The sequence below is a fragment of the Nerophis lumbriciformis genome, linkage group LG07 (assembly GCF_033978685.3).
Source record: "Nerophis lumbriciformis linkage group LG07, RoL_Nlum_v2.1, whole genome shotgun sequence".
Lineage (NCBI taxonomy): Eukaryota > Metazoa > Chordata > Actinopteri > Syngnathiformes > Syngnathidae > Nerophis > Nerophis lumbriciformis.
Window position 1 is genome coordinate 322767 of NC_084554.2, and position 27234 is coordinate 350000.

General features: G+C 40.6%; 1 protein-coding gene across 6 annotated transcripts in view; it reads right to left on the bottom strand.

The window, feature by feature from the left end:
• The window catches only part of atp8a2 (ATPase phospholipid transporting 8A2), a 117110-nt gene that overhangs the window by 14918 nt on the left and 74958 nt on the right, over positions 1 to 27234 (bottom strand). For all 6 annotated transcript variants that reach the window (XM_072913432.1, XM_072913434.1, XM_072913433.1 and 3 more), the window contains 7 exons: positions 21160 to 21234; positions 20486 to 20608; positions 19979 to 20057; positions 19714 to 19775; positions 13823 to 13879; positions 3617 to 3724; positions 107 to 195 (listed from right to left, as the gene is read on the bottom strand). In XM_072913432.1, the coding sequence (XP_072769533.1) occupies positions 107 to 195; positions 3617 to 3724; positions 13823 to 13879; positions 19714 to 19775; positions 19979 to 20057; positions 20486 to 20608; positions 21160 to 21234 (593 nt within the window). The remainder of the gene's footprint in view (positions 1 to 106; positions 196 to 3616; positions 3725 to 13822; positions 13880 to 19713; positions 19776 to 19978; positions 20058 to 20485; positions 20609 to 21159; positions 21235 to 27234) is intronic.

Sequence of the window (27234 nt, forward strand, 5' to 3'; positions counted from 1 at the left end):
GTGGCAGACTTAGAAGGAGGTGGCAGACTTAGAAGGGAAGGCAGACTTAGAAGGAGGTGGCAGACTTAGAAGGAGGTGTCAGACTTAGAAGGGAAGGCAGACTTACGAGGCCCAGACAAAGTCTTTGAGCAGACAGACGGTGGGCACCAGGACCAGACCCAGCCAGAAGTACCAGCACTGCATCACCTTGGCAGCCTGCAACAGCAACACTGAGTGTGAGGCAGCAGCAGGGAGGTCTGGACTCTTGACTCAGACATATTACACCCAGCTGCAGTACTGACCCTAACAGTAACAGTACTGAGTGTAACAGTCACAGTACTGACCCTAACTGTCACAGTACTGACCCTAACAGTAACAGTACTGAGTGTAACAGTCACAGTACTGACCCTAACTGTCACAGTACTGATCCTAACTGTCACGGTACTGAGTGTAACAGTCACAGTACTGACCCTAACTGTCACAGTACTGATCCTAACTGTCACAGTACTGAGTGTAACAGTCACAGTACTGACCCTAACTGTCACAGTACTGACCCTAAGAGTAACAGTACTGAGTGTAACAGTCACAGTACTGACCCTAACTGTCACAGTACTGACCCTAAGAGTAACAGTACTGAGTGTAACAGTCACAGTACTGACCCTAACTGTCACAGTACTGACCCTAACAGTAACAGTACTGACCCTAACTGTCACAGTACTGACCCTAACAGTAACAGTACTGACCCTAACTGTCACAGTACTGACCCTAACAGTAACAGTACTGAGTGTAACTGTCACAGTACTGACCCTAACTGTCACAGTACTGACCCTAACAGTAACAGTACTGAGTGTAACAGTCACAGTACTGACCCTAACTGTCACAGTACTGACCCTAACTGTCACAGTACTGAGTGTAACAGTCACAGTACTGACCCTAACGGTAACAGTACTGAGTGTAACAGTCACAGTACTGACCCTAACTGTCACAGTACTGACCCTAACAGTAACAGTACTGAGTGTAACAGTCACAGTACTGACCCTAACTGTCACAGTACTGACCCTAACAGTAACAGTACTGAGTGTAACTGTCACAGTACTGACCCTAACAGTAACAGTACTGAGTGTAACAGTCACAATACTGACCCTAACTGTCACAGTACTGAGTGTAACTGTCACAGTACTGACCCTAACAGTAACAGTACTGAGTGTAACAGTCACAGTACTGAACCTAACTGTCACAGTACTGAGTGTAACTGTCACAGTACTGACCCTGACAGTAACAGTACTGAGTGTAACTGTCACAGTACTGACCCTAACAGTAACAGTACTGAGTGTAACAGTCACAGTACTGACCCTAACTGTCACAGTACTGAGCGTAACTGTCACAGTACTGACCCTAACAGTAACAGTACTGAGTGTAACTGTCACAGTACTGACCCTGACAGTAACAGTACTGAGTGTAACTGTCACAGTACTGACCCTAACTGTCACAGTACTGAGTGTAACTGTCACAGTACTGACCCTAACAGTAACAGTACTGAGTGTAACTCTCACAGTACTGACCCTAACAGTAACAGTACTGAGTGTAACTGTCACAGTACTGAGTGTAACTGTCACAGTAATGAGTGTAACTGTCACAGTAATGAGTGTAACTGTCATAGTAATGAATGTAACTGTCACAGTACTGAGTGTAACTGTCACAGTAATGAATGTAACTGTCACAGTACTGAGTGTAACTGTCACAGTACTGAGTGTTGTCACAGTACTGAGTTTAACTGTCACAGTACTGAGTGTAACTGCCACAGTAATGAGTGTAACTGTCACAGTACTGAGTGTAACTGTCACAGTAATGAGTGTAACTGTCACAGTACTGAGTGTAACTGTCACAGTAATGGGTGTAACTGTCACAGTACTGAGTGTAACTGTCACAGTAATGAGTGTAACTGTCACAGTACTGAGTCTAACTGTCACAGTAATGAGTGTAACTGTCACAGTAATGAGTGTAACTGTCACAGTAATGAGTGTAACTGTCACAGTACTGAGTGTAACTGTCACAGTACTGACCCTAACTGTCACAGTACTGAGCGTAACTGTCACAGTACTGACCCTAACAGTAACAGTACTGAGTGTAACTGTCACAGTACTGACCCTGACAGTAACAGTACTGAGTGTAACTGTCACAGTACTGACCCTAACTGTCACAGTACTGAGTGTAACTGTCACAGTACTGACCCTAACAGTAACAGTACTGAGTGTAACTCTCACAGTACTGACCCTAACAGTAACAGTACTGAGTGTAACTGTCACAGTACTGAGTGTAACTGTCACAGTAATGAGTGTAACTGTCACAGTAATGAGTGTAACTGTCATAGTAATGAATGTAACTGTCACAGTACTGAGTGTAACTGTCACAGTAATGAATGTAACTGTCACAGTACTGAGTGTAACTGTCACAGTACTGAGTGTTGTCACAGTACTGAGTTTAACTGTCACAGTACTGAGTGTAACTGCCACAGTAATGAGTGTAACTGTCACAGTACTGAGTGTAACTGTCACAGTAATGAGTGTAACTGTCACAGTACTGAGTGTAACTGTCACAGTAATGGGTGTAACTGTCACAGTACTGAGTGTAACTGTCACAGTAATGAGTGTAACTGTCACAGTACTGAGTCTAACTGTCACAGTAATGAGTGTAACTGTCACAGTACTGAGTGTAACTGTCACAGTAATGAGTGTAACTGTCACAGTACTGAGTGTAACTGTCACAGTAATGAGTGTAACAGTAACGAGTCTAACAATACTACTACTATATAACAATGCTATCATATAATACTAAAATATAACAATGCTATCATATAACAATACTAAAATATAACAATTATATCATATAACAATGCTATCATATAACAATGCTATCATATAACAATACTAAAATATAACAATGCTATCATATAACAATACTAAAATATAACAATGCTATCATATAACAATACTAAAATATAACAATTCTATCATAAAACAATACTACCATATAACAACACTAAAATATAACAATGCTATCATATAACAATACTACCATATAACAAAACTAAAATATAACAATTCTATCATATAACAATACTACCATATAACAACACTAAAATATAACAATGCTATCATATAACAATATTAAAATATAACAATTATATCATATAACAATGCTATCATATAACAATGCTATCATATAACAATACTAAAATATAACAATTCTATCATATAACAATGCTATCATATAACAATACTAAAATATAACAATTCTCATATAACAATGCTATCATATAACAATACTATCATATAACAATACTAAAATATAACAATGCTATCATATAGATTGAAGATAGACTTCCAACAGGTTCTGCTGGACTAGAAGTGGGGGGTTTGGGGGGACCACGACACGCAGCAGCTGCAGATATTTCCAGGCAAAGTGAAAGAATGAAGAAGTTGCCAGCTCAGCCCATCCCCCGCTGTGACCAGGAGCACCCTCCTGGTTCTCAGCACACCCTCCTAAGTCAACACCTCGGTCTTGGATTGTGGCACAGCGGGGGAGGGTGCCAAGCAGCAGGTGCAGGACGCCTGGTGGAAGGAAGGGTTGAACTTGCCTGGCCTAGCATGTCGGGGGCGATGGGGAGGGTGGGCCAGATGGCGGAGTAGACCCCGAAGAAGAACAGCCAGAGGACAATGCTGCCCCACACTGCCAGGTGCGAGAACTGCAGAGGAAGGACAGAGGACAGGGGCTCAGATATAGTTCACATAGACCACACATAGTCTACATTGACCTCATACTCCACATTGACCTCATAGTCCACATAGACCTCACATAGACCACACATAGTCTACATTGACCTCATACTCCACATTGACCTCATAGTCCACATAGCCCTCACATAGACCACACATAGTCTACATTGACCTCATAGTCCACATTGACCTCATAGTCCACATAGACCTCACATAGTCCACACATAGTCTACATTGACCTCATAGTCCACATTGACCTCATAGTCCACATAGACCTCACATAGTCCACATAGACCACACACAGTCCACATTGACCTCATAGTCCACATAGACCTCACATAGTCCACATAGACCTCACATAGTCCACATAGACCTCACATAGTCTACATAGACCTCACATAGTCCACACATAGTCTACATTGACCTCATTGTCCACATTGACCTCATAGTCCACATAGACCTCACATAGACCACACATAGTCTACATTGACCTCATAGTCCACATTGACCTCATAGTCCACATAGACCTCACACAGTCCACACATAGTCTACATTGACCTCATAGTCCACATTGACCTCATAGTCCACATAGACCTCACATAGTCCACACATAGTCTACATTGACCTCATAGTCCACATTGACCTCATAGTCCACATAGACCTCACATAGTCCACATAGACCTCACATAGTCCACATAGACCTCACATAGTCCACACATAGTCTACATTGACCTCATAGTCCACATTGACCTCATAGTCCACATAGACCTCACATAGTCCACACATAGTCTACATTGACCTCATTGTCCACATAGACCTCACAAAGATGGCGGCACAAACAAAGTTATAACAATAATACTTACAACAAGACAATACAACAATAATAATTACAACAAGACAATACAACCATAATAATTACAACAAGACAATACAACCATAATAATTACAACAAGACAATACAACCATAATAATTACAACAAGACAATACAACCATAATTACAACAAGACAATACAACAATAATAATTACAACAAGACAATACAACCATAATAATTACAACAAGACAATACAACCATAATAATTACAAGACAATACAACCATAATAATTACAACAAGACAATACAACAATAATAATTACAACAAGACAATACAACCATAATAATTACAACAAGACAATACAACCATAATAATTACAACAAGACAATACAACCATAATAATTACAACAAGACAATACAACCATAATAATTACAAGACAATACAACCATAATAATTACAACAAGACAATACAACCATAATAATTACAAGACAATACAACCATAATAATTACAACAAGACAATACAACCATAATAATTACAACAAGACAATACAACCATAATAATTACAACAAGACAATACAACAATAATAATTACAACAAGACAATACAACCATAATAATTACAACAAGACAATACAACCATAATAATTACAAGACAATACAACCATAATAATTACAACAAGACAATACAACCATAATTACAACAAGACAATACAACAATAATAATTACAACAAGACAATACAACCATAATAATTACAACAAGACAATACAACCATAATAATTACAACAAGACAATACAACAATAATAATTACAACAAGACAATACAACAATAATAATTACAACAAGACAATACAACCACAATAATTACAACAAGACAATACAACCATAATAATTACAACAAGACAATACAACCATAATAATTACAACAAGACAATACAACCATAATAATTACAACAAGACAATACAACAATAATAATTACAACAAGACAATACAACAATAATAATTACAACAAGACAATACAACAATAATAATTACAACAAGACAATACAACCACAATAATTACAACAAGACAATACAACCATAATAATTACAACAAGACAATACAACAATAATAATTACAACAAGACAATACAACCATAATAATTACAACAAGACAATACAACCATAATAATTACAACAAGACAATACAACCATAATAATTACAACAAGACAATACAACAATAATAATTACAACAAGACAATACAACCATAATAAATACAACAAGACAATACAACAAGACAATACAACAATAATAATTACAACAAGACAATACAACCATAATAAATACAACAAGACAATACAACAATAATAACTACAACAAGACCATACAACAATGATAATTATAACAAGACAATACAACAATGAAGTATGAAGCAGTAAATATAAAAAGTAGTAAATATATAAAGTAGTAAATATAACAAGTAGTAAATGTAAAAATTAGTAATATAAAAAGTATGAAGTAGTAAATATAAAAAGCAGTAAATATAAAAAGTAGTAAATATAACAAGTAGTAATTGTAAAAAGTAGTACATATAAAAAGCAGTGAATATAACAAGTAATAACTATAAAAAGTAGCATATATATATATATATATTTTTTTTTTGTCATGATCATATAGTAGATGTAGATGATCATATAGTAGATGTAGATGATCATATAGTAGATGTAGATGATCATATAGTAGATGTAGATGATCATATAGTAGATGTAGATGATCATATAGTAGATGTAGATGATCATATAGTAGATGTAGATGATCATACAGTAGATGTAGATGATCATATAGTAGATGTAGATGATCATATAGTAGATGTAGATGATCATATAGTAGATGTAGATGATCATATAGTAGATGTAGATGATCATATAGTAGATGTAGATGATCATATAGTAGATGTAGATGATCATATAGTAGATGTAGATGATCATATAGTAGATGTAGATGATCATATAGTAGACGTAGATGATCATATAGTAGATGTAGATGATCATATAGTAGATGTAGATGATCATATAGTAGATGTAGATGATCATATAGTAGATGTAGATGATCATATAGTAGATGTAGATGATCATACAGTAGATGTAGATATTCATATAGTAGATGTAGATGATCATATAGTAGATGTAGATGATCATACAGTAGATGTAGATATTCATATAGTAGATGTAGATGATCATATAGTAGATGTAGATGATCATATAGTAGACGTAGATGATCATACAGTAGATGTAGATGATCATATAGTAGATGTAGATGATCATATAGTAGATGTAGATGATCATATAGTAGATGTAGATGATCATATAGTAGATGTAGATGATCATACAGTAGATGTAGATGATCATATAGTAGATGTAGATGATCATATAGTAGATGTAGATGATCATATAGTAGATGTAGATGATCATATAGTAGATGTAGATGATCATATAGTAGATGTAGATGATCATATAGTAGATGTAGATGATCATATAGTAGATGTAGATGATCATATAGTAGATGTAGATGATCATATAGTAGATGTAGATGATCATATAGTAGATGTAGATGATCATATAGTAGATGTAGATGATCATATAGTTGATGTAGATGATCATACAGTAGATGTAGATGATCATATAGTAGATGTAGATGATCATATAGTAGATGTAGATGATCATATAGTAGATGTAGATGATCATATAGTAGATGTAGATGATCATATAGTAGATGTAGATGATCATATAGTAGATGTAGATGATCATATAGTAGATGTAGATGATCATATAGTAGATGTAGATGATCATACAGTAGATGTAGATAATCATATAGTAGATGTAGATGATCATATAGTAGATGTAGATGATCATATAGTAGATGTAGATGATCATATAGTAGATGTAGATGATCATATAGTAGATGTAGATGATCATATAGTAGATGTAGATGATCATATAGTAGACGTAGATGATCATATAGTAGATGTAGATGATCATATAGTAGATGTAGATGATCATATAGTAGATGTAGATGATCATATAGTAGATGTAGATGATCATACAGTAGATGTAGATATTCATATAGTAGATGTAGATGATCATATAGTAGATGTAGATGATCATACAGTAGATGTAGATATTCATATAGTAGATGTAGATGATCATATAGTAGATGTAGATGATCATATAGTAGACGTAGATGATCATACAGTAGATGTAGATGATCATATAGTAGATGTAGATGATCATATAGTAGATGTAGATGATCATATAGTAGATGTAGATGATCATATAGTAGATGTAGATGATCATACAGTAGATGTAGATGATCATATAGTAGATGTAGATGATCATATAGTAGATGTAGATGATCATATAGTAGATGTAGATGATCATATAGTAGATGTAGATGATCATATAGTAGATGTAGATGATCATATAGTAGATGTAGATGATCATATAGTAGATGTAGATGATCATATAGTAGATGTAGATGATCATATAGTAGATGTAGATGATCATATAGTAGATGTAGATGATCATATAGTAGATGTAGATGATCATATAGTTGATGTAGATGATCATATAGTAGATGTAGATGATCATATAGTAGATGTAGATGATCATATAGTAGATGTAGATGATCATATAGTTGATGTAGATGATCATATAGTAGATGTAGATGATCATATAGTAGATGTAGATGATCATATAGTAGACGTAGATGATCATATAGTAGATGTAGATGATCATATAGTAGATGTAGATGATCATATAGTAGATGTAGATGATCATATAGTAGATGTAGATGATCATATAGTAGATGTAGATGATCATATAGTAGATGTAGATGATCATATAGTAGATGTAGATGATCATATAGTAGATGTAGATGATCATACAGTTGATGTAGATGATCATATAGTAGATGTAGATGATCATATAGTAGATGTAGATGATCATATAGTAGATGTAGATGATCATATAGTAGATGTAGATGATCATATAGTAGATGTAGATGATCATATAGTAGATGTAGATGATCATATAGTAGATGTAGATGATCATATAGTAGATGTAGATGATCATATAGTAGATGTAGATGATCATATAGTAGATGTAGATGATCATATAGTAGATGTAGATGATCATATAGTAGATGTAGATGATCATATAGTAGATGTAGATGATCATATAGTTGATGTAGATGATCATATAGTAGATGTAGATGATCATATAGTAGATGTAGATGATCATATAGTAGATGTAGATGATCATATAGTAGATGTAGATGATCATATAGTAGATGTAGATGATCATATAGTAGATGTAGATGATCATATAGTAGATGTAGATGATCATATAGTAGATGTAGATGATCATACAGTTGATGTAGATGATCATATAGTAGATGTAGATGATCATATAGTAGATGTAGATGATCATATAGTAGATGTAGATGATCATATAGTAGATGTAGATGATCATATAGTAGATGTAGATGATCATATAGTAGATGTAGATGATCATATAGTTGATGTACATGATCAGGTAGAAAAGCGCTATACAAGTATAACCCATTTATCATTTATGTATGTTTGTACAGTGAATGTGCGTGTGGATGTATGAACTTTGAATATGTAGGTATGTACTGTATTTGTGTATGTATGTGGGAGCGTAGGTACCTATGTATGTATGTGTGTATGTATGTATGTATGTGAGTATATATGTGTATACACATATTATGTATATATTCGTATATATGTTAGATTTTTTGTCGCTATATTAGTCTATTTATACCTGCATTGTCCTTTCCATCCTTACACTTTCCATCATTGTAACTGAGCTACTGTGTTGAACAATTTCCCTTGTGGATCATTAAAGTTTGTCTAAGTCTAAGTCTAAGTCTAATTTGCATGTACAATACATTTGACTCCCAGTGTGTGTGGGAGCCAGAGTACAGCCCAAGCCCCCAGAGAGCCCAACCCACAAACAGCAGACGTAGCGCCCAGGGAACCAGGGACCACCGGCCCCACGCAGCCAGGCCGGCCAGCGACAGGAACCCCAGAGCCAGGCCCACCGTGCCGTTCGTAAGAGCCAGCAGCAGGCCGCAGACAGACGCACCCGGCAGAGGACAAGGCACGAGAGAAGCAGGGGACAGCCAGGCCTCAGGCCAGCGAGAGACCACACCCCACACGGGCAGAAAGGCGGGACGCCCTGCCCGGGGGGCCCAGAGACTCCCCGCAACCGGACGGGAAGACCACCCCCGCCCCACCAGCAACCGGGCCCCCACAAGTCCACCCCCCACCCCCGGAGAGCGCGGCGCCAAACCGCAGGGACCCCAACGATGGAGATGGAACAACCAGCAACCACCCTGTCGAGTACCCCCCTGAGGGAGGGGGGGAAAATAAATAAATAATATTAATAAAATATATTAAATAAAAACACATCAATAAATTTATAAATAAATAATAATAATAATAATTATTATATATTAAAAAAAAATTAAAATAATAATAATAATAATAATTAAAAGAAGATCACAGACATGCTGACACACAAGGTTACTACCCCAGCAGCTGGCCGACTCGCAGCACCTCGGAATACCTTGCAGTACCAAGCTACCACAATAGACGCGGGGACTAGACCCAGCAGGCCCCAACCAAGACGGGCACCCGGAGGGGATGGGCGGTGGGACCCAGGAGCTCCAGACACGCAGTCCGGATGCAGTAGCCTGAGGCGCAGACCCCCGCCTGACAAGCAGGCCCAGAGCGTACCCCCAGAAATATACATACACACATACATATATATACTTACACATATACATATACTTACACATACATACATATACACATACATACACACATACATACACACATATATACATACACATATATTTATATATATATATGTATATATATATATATATATATATATATATATATATATATATATATATATATATATATATATATATATATATATATATATATATATATACTAGGGCTGCAACTAACGATTAATTTGATGATCGATTAATTTGTCGATTATTACTTCGATTAATCGATTAATAATCGGATAAAAGAGACAAACTACATTTCTATCCTTTCCAGTATTTTATTGGGGAAAAAACAGCATACTGGCACCATACTTATTTTGATTATTGTTTCTCAGCTGTTTGTATATGTTGCAGTTTATAAAAAATAAAAAAACTTTAAAAAACAAAAAAAAACTATTGCCTCTGCGCATGCGCATAGCATAGATCCAACGAATCGATGACTACATTAATCGCCAACTATTTTTATAATCGATTTTAATCGATTTAATCGATTAGTTGTTGCAGCCCTAATATATACATACATACACACACCCACATATGCATATATACATATACACATCTATAAACACACACATACCTATACTCATACATGCACACACATACACATACATACCTACAACCATCCATCCACATGCACCTACACACACACACACACACACACCCACACACACACACACACACTCATATGTATATACGACAGCAAATCCATACACGGGCCGGGGGGACAGCGATCAAGTCCCGGCACCCACTGCCCACTGAGAACCAGTCGATCTCCTCCCCCAAGCTCCACAGGTCCGGCTGCGCACCCCCGTCACCCAGGGACAACTCCCGCCCCAGACGACGGCTCGACACCGGGCGCAAAGGGCGGTGCGGCAGGGCGCAAGGGCACCCCAGGCCCACACCCGACAAGCCAACCAACACAACAATAAACGAGTATGAAGCCGGCAAGTTCGTCAGCCCCGACAACCACCACGTGCGTGCGCTGCCACCAGTAACAACATCAGCCACCCCCCTGCACCAGACCCAGCAGCCACGGGCGCCCACACCACAAACAAGTTCATCAGCCCCGACAACCACCACGTGCGTGCGCTGCCACCAGTCACAACATCAGCCACCCCCCTGCACCAGACCCAGCAGCCACGGGCGCCCACACCACAAACAAGTTCATCAGCCCCGACAACCACCACGTGCGTGCGCTGCCACCAGTCACAACATCAGCCACCCCCCTGCACCAGACCCAGCAGCCACGGGCGCCCACACCACAAACAAACGGCAGCAGAAACAGCAGCTGCAATTTCCCCAGACAGCCAGGACCACTCAATCAAATCAAAGCGATCGAAAAAAACTGCGACCAGCAACCACACGCCAACAGGATCACGGAGACCAGCCAGCGCCAGCCCGCCAGTCAGCCCAAACGCCAACATGCAAACAAGAGACATTAACACCTCCCCCACCAAAAGACCCCACCACCCCAACCCAAACCCGCACACACACACCACCACCCAAACAACCAAGACACGGCATCTAGACCAGACATGGGGGCCGCGCCGTCACCACATCAAGTCACCAACAGAGACCCCACAGCGCAAGGTCGGGCCACACGGGCACAGACCCCACCCAACAGGAAGTGAGACCCGCAGGACTCCACACACAAATAAATAATACGATTTTTAAAAATAATAAAAAAAATAATACATCCATTTTCTACCGCTTATTCCCTTTTGGGGTCGCGGGGGGCGCTGGAGCCTATCTCAGCTACAATCGGGCGGAAGGCGGGGTACACCCTGGACAAGTCGCCACCTCATCGCAGGGCCAACATTCACACTCACATTCACACACTAGGGCCCATTTAGTGTTGCCAATCAACCTATCCCCAGGTGCATGTCTTAAATAAATAAATAAATAAATAAAATAACATAAAAAATAATAAAATAAATAAAATAAAATAAGTAAATAGTAAAAATGTAATTAAAAATAAATAAATAAATAATAATAATAATAAATGAATAAAAGCCTCACACCCTCAGCGAGGTCTCTGCCCGGGAATGGCAGGCCACCAGACCGCAGTCCCCGCAACCCGCGCCGGCCGAGGAGGCAATGAGGGCTTCGCCGTACTCCAGAACCCCAAACCCCCCATGCATGTGTACAAGGCCCCCAGAGTGTCTACTGTGTAGTTAAAATTAGGAGGTCAGCCGACCTCCAGTCCCTATTGATGTGTGTACTGTAGCGTGAGTGAGATATGTATGCTTGTGGGAACTAATAATGCCATTAAAATTGGGGGACATCATGGTTATGGTGGGTCCCAACCAAGCCGAGCCCCCCAAATCCTAAGTGTCTAATATGCAGCTAAGATTGAGGGATGGACGAGCAGGGGACAAGATAGGAGGACTGGAGCCCCATAGGAGGCATCCTCATCCCCCCGCCATGCCTCCCCGCAGGACAATCCCCCAAAGTCTTATATATGTGTGACTGTGTGTGCTATAAGTAGAAGGAGTAGAGGGCCCGGACATATCCCCCCCCCCCCCCCCCCGTCCATGCAGGCGACAACCAGGAACTACGGCCAGGAGGACAGTAGTAAATATAACAAGTAGTAAATATAAAAAGTAGTAAATATAACAAGTAGTAAAAATAAAAAAGTAGTACATTTAACAAGTAGTAAGTATAAAAAGTAGTAAATATTACAAGTAGTAAATATAACAAGTAGTAAGTATAAAAAGTAGTAAATATAACAAGTAGTAAGTATAAAAAGCAGTAAATATAAAAAGTAGTAAATATAACAAGTAGTAAATATAAAAAGTAGTAAATATAACAAGTAGTAAAAATAAAAAAGTAGTACATTTAACAAGTAGTAAGTATAAAAAGTAGTAAATATTACAAGTAGTAAATATAACAAGTAGTAAGTATAAAAAGTAGTAAATATAACAAGTAGTAAGTATAAAAAGCAGTAAATATAAAAAGTAGTAAATATAACAAGTAGTAAATATAACAAGTAGTAAGTATAAAAAGTAGTAAGTATAAAAAGTAGTAAATATAACAAGTAGTAAATATAACAAGTAGTAAATGTAAAAAGTAGTAAGTATAAAAAGTAGTAAATATAAAAAGTAATAAATATAACAAGTAGTAAATATAGCCAGTAGTAAATGTAACAAGTAGTAAATGTAAAAAGTAGTAAATATAACAAGTAGTAAATGTAAAAAGTAGTAAATATAACAAGTAGTAAGTATAAAAAGTAGTAAATATAAAAAGTAGTAAATATAACATCTAGTAAATATAACAAGTAGTAAGTATAAAAAGTAGTAAATATAACAAGTAGTACATATAACAAGTAGTAAATGTAAAAAGTAGTAAGTATAAAAAGGAGTAAATATAACAAGTATGATGATAGTACCTTGGTCCAAGCGGTGGTCTCCATGCCAGCCTTCAGACAGACGGTGACCACCACATACTGGTGGACAGAAGATGACAAGTTGATGAGCTGTCCTACTGGTGACCACCACATACTGGTGACCACCACATACTGGTGACCACCACATACTGGTGGACAGAAGATGACAAGTTGATGAGATGTCCTACTGGTGACCACCACATACTGGTGACCACCACATACTGGTGACCACCACATACTGGTGGACAGAAGATAACAAGTTGATGAGCTGTCATTCTGGTGACCACCACATACTGGTGACCACCACACACTGGTGGACAGAAGATGACAAGTTGATGAGCTGTCCTACTGGTGACCACCACATACTGGTGACCACCACATACTGGTGACCACCACATACTGGTGACCACCAAATACTGGTGACCACCACATACTGGTGACCACCACATACTGGTGGACAGAAGATGACAAGTTGATGAGCTGTCCTACTGGTGACCACCACATACTGGTGACCACCACATACTGGTGACCACCACATACTGGTGACCACCACATACTGGTGACCACCACATACTGGTGGACAGAAGATGACAAGTTGATGAGCTGTCCTACTGGTGACCACCACATACTGGTGACCACCAAATACTGGTGACCACCACATACTGGTGACCACCACATACTGGTGACCACCACATACTGGTGACCACCACATACTGGTGGACTGAAGATAACAAGTTGATGAGCTGTCCTACTGGTGACCACCACATACTGGTGACCACCACATACTGGTGACCACCACATACTGGTGGACAGAAGATAACAAGTTGATGAGCTGTCCTACTGGTGACCACCACATACTGGTGACCACCACATACTGGTGACCACCACATACTGGTGACCACCAAATACTGGTGGACAGAAGATGACAAGTTGATGAGCTGTCCTACTGGTGACCACCACATACTGGTGACCACCAAATACTGGTGACCACCACATACTGGTGACCACCACATACTGGTGACCACCACATACTGGTGACCACCACATACTGGTGACCACCACATACTGGTGGACAGAAGATAACAAGTTGATGAGCTGTCCTACTGGTGACCACCACATACTGGTGACCACCACATACTGGTGACCACCAAATACTGGTGGACAGAAGATGACAAGTTGATGAGCTGTCCTACTGGTGACCACCACATACTGGTGACCACCAAATACTGGTGACCACCACATACTGGTGACCACCACATACTGGTGACCACCACATACTGGTGACCACTACATACTGGTGACCACCACATACTGGTGACCACCATATACTGGTGACCACCACATACTGGTGACCACCACATACTGGTGGACAGAAGATGACAAGTTGATGAGCTGTCCTACTGGTGACCACCACATACTGGTGACCACCACATACTGGTGACCACCACATACTGGTGACCACCACATACTGGTGACCACCACATACTGGTGGACAGAAGATGACAAGTTGATGAGCTGTCCTACTGGTGACCACCACATACTGGTGACCACCAAATACTGGTGACCACCACATACTGGTGACCACCACATACTGGTGACCACCACATACTGGTGACCACCACATACTGGTGGACTGAAGATAACAAGTTGATGAGCTGTCCTACTGGTGACCACCACATACTGGTGACCACCACATACTGGTGACCACCACATACTGGTGGACAGAAGATAACAAGTTGATGAGCTGTCCTACTGGTGACCACCACATACTGGTGACCACCACATACTGGTGACCACCACATACTGGTGACCACCAAATACTGGTGGACAGAAGATGACAAGTTGATGAGCTGTCCTACTGGTGACCACCACATACTGGTGACCACCAAATACTGGTGACCACCACATACTGGTGACCACCACATACTGGTGACCACCACATACTGGTGACCACCACATACTGGTGGACAGAAGATAACAAGTTGATGAGCTGTCCTACTGGTGACCACCACATACTGGTGACCACCACATACTGGTGACCACCACATACTGGTGACCACCAAATACTGGTGGACAGAAGATGACAAGTTGATGAGCTGTCCTACTGGTGACCACCACATACTGGTGACCACCAAATACTGGTGACCACCACATACTGGTGACCACCACATACTGGTGACCACCACATACTGGTGACCACTACATACTGGTGACCACCACATACTGGTGACCACCATATACTGGTGACCACCACATACTGGTGACCACCACATACTGGTGGACAGAAGATGACAAGTTGATGAGCTGTCCTACTGGTGACCACCACATACTGGTGACCACCAAATACTGGTGACCACCACATACTGGTGACCACCACATACTGGTGACCACCACATACTGGTGACCACTACATACTGGTGACCACCACATACTGGTGACCACCATATACTGGTGACCACCACATACTGGTGACCACCACATACTGGTGGACAGAAGATGACAAGTTGATGAGCTGTCATTCTGGTGACCACCACATACTGGTGACCACCACATACTGGTGACCACTACATACTGGTGACCACCAAATACTGGTGACCACCACATACTGGTGACCACCACATACTGGTGGACAGAAGATGACAAGTTGATGAGCTGTCATTCTGGTGACCACCACATACTAGTGACCACCACATACTGGTGACCACCAAATACTGGTGACCACCACATACTGGTGACCACCACATACTGGTGGACAGAAGATGACAAGTTGATGAGCAGTCCTACTGGTGACCACCACATACTGGTGACCACCACATACTGGTGACCACCAAATACTGGTGACCACCACATACTGGTGACCACCACATACTGGTGACCACCAAATACTGGTGACCACCAAATACTGGTGACCACCACATACTGGTGACCACCATATACTGGTGACCACCACATACTGCGTGGACAGAAGATGACAAGTTGATGAGCTGTCATTCTGGTGACCACCACATACTGGTGACCACCACATACTGGTGACCACTACATACTGGTGACCACCACATACTGGTGACCACCACATACTGGTGACCACCAAATACTGGTGACCACCACATACTGGTGACCACCACATACTGTTGACCACCACATACTGGTGACCACCAAATACTGGTGACCACCACATACTGGTGACCACCACATACTGGTGACCACCATATACTGGTGACCACCACATACTGGTGACCACCAAATACTGGTGACCACCACATACTGGTGACCACCACATACTGGTGACCACCACATACTGGTGACCACCAAATACTGGTGACCACCACATACTGGTGACCACCAAATACTGGTGACCACCACATACTGGTGACCACCACATACTGGTGGACAGAAGATGACAAGTTGATGAGCTGTCCTACTGGTGACCACCACATACTGGTGACCACCACATACTGGTGACCACCACATACTGGTGACCACCATATACTGGTGACCACCACATACTGGTGGACAGAAGATGACAAGTTGATGATCTGTCCTACTGGTGACCACCACATACTGGTGACCACCACATACTGGTGACCACCACATACTGGTGACCACCACACACTGGTGGACAGAAGATGACAAGTTGATGAGCTGTCCTACTGGTAACCACCACATACTGGTGACCACCACATACTGGTGACCACCAAATACTGGTGACCACCACATACTGGTGACCACCACATACTGGTGACCACCAAATACTGGTGACCACCACATACTGGTGACCACCAAATACTGGTGACCACCACATACTGGTGGACAGAAGATGACAAGTTGATGAGCTGTCATTCTGGTGACCACCACATACTAGTGACCACCACATACTAGTGACCACCACATACTGGTGACCACCAAATACTGGTGACCACCACATACTGGTGACCACCACATACTGGTGACCACCATATACTGGTGACCACCACATACTGGTGACCACCAAATACTGGTGACCACCACATACTGGTGACCACCACATACTGGTGACCACCACATACTGGTGACCACCAAATACTGGTGACCACCACATACTGGTGACCACCAAATACTGGTGACCACCACATACTGGTGACCACCACATACTGGTGGACAGAAGATGACAAGTTGATGAGCTGTCCTACTGGTGACCACCACATACTGGTGACCACCACATACTGGTGACCACCACATACTGGTGACCACCATATACTGGTGACCACCACATACTGGTGGACAGAAGATGACAAGTTGATGATCTGTCCTACTGGTGACCACCACATACTGGTGACCACCACATACTGGTGACCACCACATACTGGTGACCACCACACACTGGTGGACAGAAGATGACAAGTTGATGAGCTGTCCTACTGGTAACCACCACATACTGGTGACCACCACATACTGGTGACCACCAAATACTGGTGACCACCACATACTGGTGACCACCACATACTGGTGACCACCAAATACTGGTGACCACCACATACTGGTGACCACCAAATACTGGTGACCACCACATACTGGTGGACAGAAGATGACAAGTTGATGAGCTGTCATTCTGGTGACCACCACATACTAGTGACCACCACATACTAGTGACCACCACATACTGGTGACCACCAAATACTGGTGACCACCACATACTGGTGACCACCACATACTGGTGGACAGAAGATAACAAGTTGATGAGCTGTCCTACTGGTGACCACCACATACTGGTGACCACCACATACTGGTGACCACCAAATACTGGTGACCACCACATACTGGTGACCACCACATACTGGTGACCACCACATACTGGTGACCACCAAATACTGGTGACCACCACATACTGGTGACCACCAAATACTGGTGACCACCACATACTGGTGACCACCACATACTGGTGGACAGAAGATGACAAGTTGATGAGCTGTCCTACTGGTGACCACCACATACTGGTGACCACCACATACTGGTGACCACCACATACTGGTGACCACCATATACTGGTGACCACCACATACTGGTGGACAGAAGATGACAAGTTGATGATCTGTCCTACTGGTGACCACCACATACTGGTGACCACCACATACTGGTGACCACCACATACTGGTGACCACCACATACTGGTGACCACCACATACTGGTGACCACCACACACTGGTGGACAGAAGATGACAAGTTGATGAGCTGTCCTACTGGTAACCACCACATACTGGTGACCACCACATACTGGTGACCACCAAATACTGGTGACCACCACATACTGGTGACCACCACATACTGGTGACCACCAAATACTGGTGACCACCACATACTGGTGACCACCAAATACTGGTGACCACCACATACTGGTGGACAGAAGATGACAAGTTGATGAGCTGTCATTCTGGTGACCACCACATACTAGTGACCACCACATACTAGTGACCACCACATACTGGTGACCACCAAATACTGGTGACCACCACATACTGGTGACCACCACATACTGGTGGACAGAAGATAACAAGTTGATGAGCTGTCCTACTGGTGACCACCACATACTGGTGACCACCAAATACTGGTGACCACCACATACTGGTGACCACCACATACTGGTGGACAGAAGATAACAAGTTGATGAGCTGTCCTACTGGTGACCACCACATACTGGTGACCACCACATACTGGTGACCACCACATACTGGTGACCACCACATAGTGGTGACCACCACATACTGGTGGACAGAAGATGACAAGTTGATGAGATGTCATTCTGGTGACCACCACATACTGGTGACCACCACATACTGGTGACCACCACATAGTGGTGACCACCACATACTGGTGGACAGAAGATGAGGTGTCAGACAAGAAAGATGGCGTCCACTCACCGTGTAAACCATGTTGCCCACAAACAAGTAGTCGTTGCCTTGGCCGTTGTCAAAGGGAGAGTCTGTGCACACAACACACATTGTCACACACAACACACATTGTCACACACAACACACATTGTCACAAACAACACACATTGTCACACACAACACACATTGTCACAAACAACACACATTGTCACACACAAGACACATTGTCACTCACTACATGTGCAACATGTGAGAGAAGAAGAAGATGGTGATGAAGATGAAGATGGTGACTCACCATGCTCCAACATCTTGAGAGGGAACCAGAAGAGAATGATGGAGTGAATCAGTGCATTGATGCAGTGACCCCAGAACACCTGAGGAGGACACAGCCAGGTGGACAGTCAGTGTCACACACACACACACACACACACACACACACACACACACACACACACACACACACACACACACACACACACACACACACACACACACACACACACACACACACACACACACACACACACACACACACACACACACACACCATGCAGGCAGTGAAGGCCAGAGCTTTGCAAAGAAAGACTTCCTTATTCCACACTCTCACCAGGGTTGTCATGGAAACGGCCAGGTCTTGTTTACTTGGTTATAAAAGCCACAAGGCTAGACCAGTTCAACGTGTGTGTGCGCGTGTGTGTGTGTGCGTGTGTGTGTGTGTGTGTGTGTGTGTGTGTGTGTGTGTGTGTGTGTGTGTGTGTGTGTGTGTGTGTGTGTGTGTGTGTGTGTGTGTGTGTGTGTGTACCCTGCTGTTGAAGCCCTCTGCATTCTGGGTAATGCGGTAAAGCTGAGGGAAGCGAAGCATGTTCTGTTGGCTGCACGGACGGTCAAAGATCCCCAAAGTAAAGGGAGGAAGTGCAGTAAACATCTGGAATAAACACACACAATAATAATCATTGATCATGTAAAGTAAAGGGAGGAAGTGCAGTAAACATCTGGAATAAACACACACAATAATAATCATTGATCATGTAAAGTAAAGGGAGGAAGTGCAGTAAACATCTGGAATAAACAAATCATTGATCATGCTAGTATTCACACTAGAACATTCAATGAAATGACAAATACCACGTTTGACTAACACTGATAAGACCACACATGTGACCTTTGACCTGATGAGCAGAGTGTGACCTTTGACCTGACTCACCACATTGTAGAGTGTGACCTTTGACCTGACTCACCACATTGTCGAGTGTGACCTTTGACCTGACTCACCACATTGTAGAGTGTGACCTTTGACCTGACTCACCACATTGTAGAGTGTGACCTTTGACCTGACTCACCACATTGTAGAGTGTGACCTTTGACCTGACTCACCACATTTCAGAGTGTGACCTTTGACCTGACTCACCACATTTCAGAGTGTGACCTTTGACCTGACTCACCACATTTCAGAGTGTGACCTTTGACCTGACTCACCACATTGTAGAGGCCGATGCACCAGCGCTCAAACAGGATCTGACCCGAGAAGCCATTGACGAAGGCAAACCACAGCTGAGGACACAGAAGACACCATGACTCATCACACTGACCACCATCACACTGACCACCATCACACTGACCACCATCACACTGACCACCATCATACTGACCACCATCACACTGACCACCATCACACTGACCACCATCACACTGACCACCATCACACTGACCACCATCACACTGACCACCATCACACTGACCACCATCACACTGACCACCATGACTTATTTTTATACACTATATGTATATACACTATATATACTGCTATATATATATTCACACTATATGTATGTATACACACTATATATATATATACACTATATGTATATACACTATATATACTACTATATATATACACTATATGTATACACACTATATAAATATATATATATACACTATATGTATATACACTATTTATACTACTATATACTGTATATACACTATATGTATACACACTATATATACTACTATATACAGTATATATATACACTATATGTATACACACTATATATACTACTATATATATATATATATATATGTATATATATGTATGTGTGGGAAAAAAATCACAAGACTATTTCATCTCTACAGGCCTGTTTCATGAGGGGGGGTATCCTCAATCATCAGGAGATTTTAATGAGAGCATTCGCATACCATGGTTTGTATAGGGCACAGAGTGGGTGGGTACAGGCTGGCGTAGGGGCGTGGTGATTGGCTCATGTGTTACCTAGGAGGTGTTTCCGTCTGTGGCGGCATGCTGTTACAATTTCGCTGCGCTTGTTGAGGGATGACAGGTCTGGACGGTAAATAATAAACAGTTTCTCTTTCAAGCATAGGTTGCATCTTTTATTACCACTATTGTAAGGTGTGCTGGATGCAAGAATTTGCCATGTTATTGAATATTCAACATTATTGTCTTTGAGGTTCCAAATGTGTTTGCTGAGTTCTGTGGTATTCCGCAGGTTTTGGTTCCTGAAAGAAGCCTTGTGATTGTTCCATCTGGTTTTGAATTCCCCCTCGGTTAATCCTACATATGTGTCGGATGTGTTAATGTCCTTGCGTATTACCTTAGATTGGTAGACAACTGATGTTTGTAAGCACCCCCCGTTGAGAGGGCAATCAGGTTTCTTTCGACAGTTACATCCTTTGTTGGTTTTGGAGTCGCTCTGTCTGGGGGTCGACGGCTCATTTGCAATTGTTTTGTTGTGGTTTGAGATGATTTGTCGTATATTGTTCATGCAGCTGTAGCTCAATTTAATGTTGTTCTTGTTGAATACTTTTCTTAGGGTGTTGTCTTTGGGAAAGTGTTTGTCAATCAGATTGAGGAATTTGTGTCCAATGTTCGTTGAGACGTTTTTGCTGTATGGGGGGTTGTACCAGATGATGTCGTTTCGTTTTCTGTACCCACCCACTCTGTGCCCTATATAAACCATGGTATGCGAATGCTCCCATTAAAATCTCCTGATGATTGAGGGTACCCCCCTCATGAAACAGGCCTGTAGAGATGAAATAGTCTTGTGATTTTTTTCCCACACATACATATATTGCGCTCTACTACGGTATCGAGCACTATTTTTTGGATAACCTTATTAAGACATATGTATATATATATATATATATATATATATATATATATATATATATATATATATATATATATATATATATACATAAATACACTACATGTATACACACTATATACCAGAGGTGGGACCAAGTCATTGTTTTGCAAGTCACAAGTAAGTCTCAAGTCTTTGCCCTCAAGTCTCGAGTCAAGACAGGCAAGTCCCGAGTCAAGTCCAAAGTCAAGACTGGAAAGTCTCAAGTCAAGTCCCAAGTCCTGCATTTTGAGTTTCGAGTCCTTTCAAGTCCTTTTAACCACAGACTAATATATTTACACGGATTGTGTATGCTTTTAAAATGCTGTATTTATTTATTAAAACAAGTGCATTTGAAATTGCAGGGAAAAAGATAGTGCTGACATTGCACTTCATAATAGCACTATTAACCAGTCATTTTAAACACTTAACTCATTCCTTTACACAATAAACCCATTTGAAAAAACAAGTACTTATTTGCACAAAAGTGTTAACATTGTATTTCCATGGCATGTTGCATTGTAACTAGTTCCACTATCCTGTTCTTACCTTATCTCATTGATCTCATCTCATACTGTATGTGTGTTGATGTGTGCGTACACATGAAAAACATAACAAATACATGAACATAACAATGAACAGAGTTGTACTTTTTAGATGTCAGGACCCTATGCAATATGTACACATATTCTTAATATAGTATACATTTTAACTGACCTTTATTTGACTATGTTTGTCTTTTTGTAGGTGGCTAAAATATGCCGTGCTGCTGACCGCCGTCTAACGTTGCGTTACTGTGTGTGATACATTGACTAACAAAGATGCTAAATTGACAGTTGACAGGTAGAAAAGAAAGATGCTAAACTGACAGTTGACAGGTAGAAAAGAAAGATGCTAAACTGACAGTTGACAGGTAGAAAACAAAGATGCTAAACTGACAGTTGACAGGTAGAAAACAAAGATGCTAAACTGACAGTTGACGGGTAGAAAACAAAGATGCTAAACTGACAGTTGACAGGTAGAAAACAAAGATGCTAAACTGACAGTTGACAGGTAGAAAACAAAGATGCTAAACTGACAGTTGACAGGTAGAAAAGAAAGATGCTAAACTGACAGTTGACAGGTAGAAAAGAAAGATGCTAAACTGACAGTTGACAGGTAGAAAAGAAAGATGCTAAACTGACAGTTGACAGGTAGAAAAGAAAGATGCTAAACTGACAGTTGACAGGTAGAAAACAAAGATGCTAAACTGACAGTTGACAGGTAGAAAAGAAAGATGCTAAACTGACAGTTGACAGGTAGAAAACAAAGATGCTAAACTGACAGTTGACAGGTAGAAAACAAAGATGCTAAACTGACAGTTGACGGGTAGAAAACAAAGATGCTAAACTGACAGTTGACAGGTAGAAAACAAAGATGCTAAACTGACAGTTGACAGGTAGAAAACAAAGATGCTAAACTGACAGTTGACAGGTAGAAAACAAAGATGCTAAACTGACAGTTGACAGGTAGAAAACAAAGATGCTAAACTGACAGTTGACAGGTAGAAAACAAAGATGCTAAACTGACAGTTGACAGGTAGAAAACAAAGATGCTAAACTGACAGTTGACAGGTAGAAAACAAAGATGCTAAACTGACAGTTGACAGGTAGAAAACAAAGATGCTAAACTGACAGTTGACAGGTAGAAAACAACGATGCTAAACTGACAGTTGACAGGTAGAAAACAACGATGCTAAACTGACAGTTGACAGGTAGAAAACAAAGATGCTAAACTGACAGTTGACAGGTAGAAAACAAAGATGCTAAACTGACAGTTGACAGGTAGAAAACAAAGATGCTAAACTGACAGTTGACAGGTAGAAAACAAAGATGCTAAACTGACAGTTGACAGGTAGAAAACAAAGATGCTAAACTGACAGTTGACAGGTAGAAAACAAAGATGCTAAACTGACAGTTGACAGGTAGAAAACAAAGATGCTAAACTGACAGTTGACAGGTAGAAAACAAAGATGCTAAACTGACAGTTGACAGGTAGAAAAGAAAGATGCTAAACTGACAGTTGACAGGTAGAAAACAAAGATGCTAAACTGACAGTTGACAGGTAGAAAACAAAGATGCTAAACTGACAGTTGACAGGTAGAAAACAACGATGCTAAACTGACAGTTGACAGGTAGAAAACAAAGATGCTAAACTGACAGTTGACAGGTAGAAAACAAAGATGCTAAACTGACAGTTGACAGGTAGAAAACAAAGATGCTAAACTGACAGTTGACAGGTAGAAAACAAAGATGCTAAACTGACAGTTGACAGGTAGAAAACAAAGATGCTAAACTGACAGTTGACAGGTAGAAAACAAAGATGCTATACTGACAGTTGACAGGTAGAAAACAAAGATGCTAAACTGACAGTTGACAGGTAGAAAACAAAGATGGTGTTCAGCGTTTTCCTGCTCAAATGAGCGGACTGTTGAAAATAGGAATCGGGGGATTACTTTTCACAAGTAAGATTTAACATTAACGTACTATTGGTTGTATTTTGCGAAAATAATATTAGCACAGAGTTGAGAAGGAGCAAAGATCTTCAATATTTGTATGTGATTGTTCCATCTGGTTTTGAATTCTCCCTCGGTTAATCCTACATATGTGTCGGATGTGTTAATGTCCTTGCGTGTTACCTTAGATTGGTAGACAACTGATGTTTGTAAGCACCCCCCGTTGAGAGGGCAATCAGGTTTCTTTCGACAGTTACAGCCTTTGTTGGTTTTGGAGTCGCTCTGTCCGGGGGCCGACGGCTCATTTGCAATTGTTTTGTTGTGGTTTGAGATGATTTGTCGTATATTGTTCATACAGCTGTAGCTCAATTTAATGTATGTATTCAACAAGAACAACATTAAATTGAGCTACAGCTGTATGAACAATATACGACAAATCATCTCAAACCACAACAAAACAATTCCAAATGAGCCGTCGGCCCCCGGACAGAGCGACTCCAAAACCAACAAAGGCTGTAACTGTCGAAAGAAACCTGATTGCCCTCTCAACGGGGGGTGCTTACAAACATCAGTTGTCTACCAATCTAAGGTAATACGCAAGGACATGAACACATCCGACACATATGTAGGATTAACCGAGGGAGAATTCAAAACCAGATGGAACAATCACAAGGCTTCTTTCAGGAACCAAAACCTGCGGAATACCACAGAACTCAGCAAACACATTTGGGACCTCAAAGACAATAATGTTGAATATTCAATAACATGGCAAATTCTTGCATCCAGCACACCTTACAATAGTGGTAATAAAAGATGCAACCTATGCTTGAAAGAGAAACTGTTTATTATTTACCGTCCAGACCTGTCATCCCTCAACAAGCGCAGCGAAATTGTAACAGCATGCCGCCACAGACGGAAACACCTCCTAGGTAACACATGAGCCAATCACCACGCCCCTAGGCCAGCCTGTACCCACCCACTCTGTGCCCTATATAAACCATGGTATGTCAATGCTCCCATTAAAATCTCCTGATGATTGAGGGAACGCCCCCTCATGAAACAGGCCTGTAGAGATGAAATAGTCTTGTGATTTTTTTCCCCACACATACATAAACTACTATATATATATATATATATATATACTATATATACTACTATATATATACACTAGATGTATACACACTATATATACTACTATATATACACACTATATATATACACACTATATATACTATTATATATATACACTAAATGTATACACACTATATATACTATTATATATATATACACTATATGTATACACACTATATATACTACTATATATATATACACTATATATACTACTATATATATATACAATATTTGTATACACACTATATATACCAATGAACTGTCAGCGCATATATATACTACTATATATATATACTATATATACTACTATAACATCAAATATGTTGTCTTTGTAGCATATTCAACTGAATATGGCTTGAAAATGATTTGCAAATCATTGTATTCCGTTTATATTTACATCTAACACAATTTCCCAACTCATATGGAAACGGGGTTAGTAGACACACTTTGTTGTGTTCTTTACATTCTAATGAATCAAAGAAATGGACAAGTTTTTATAATACCATTGAAGATAAGCTAAAAACACTCTGTACTGAACACACACCCACACACACACACACACACACACACACACACACACTGCACTAACGTACATCCCACCAGGACACTAAACACGTCTCCTACACAACATGAAATTCAGGAAGGGTGTGTGTGTGTGTGTGTGTGTGTGTGTGTGTGTGTGTGTGTGTATGTGTGTGTGTGTGTGTGCAGAGTAATTTGACTCTAGTGTATTTCCATGTGCAGCAGAGAGTCATTAAAAGCCTTTCTGTGATCACTGAAGTGTTCATG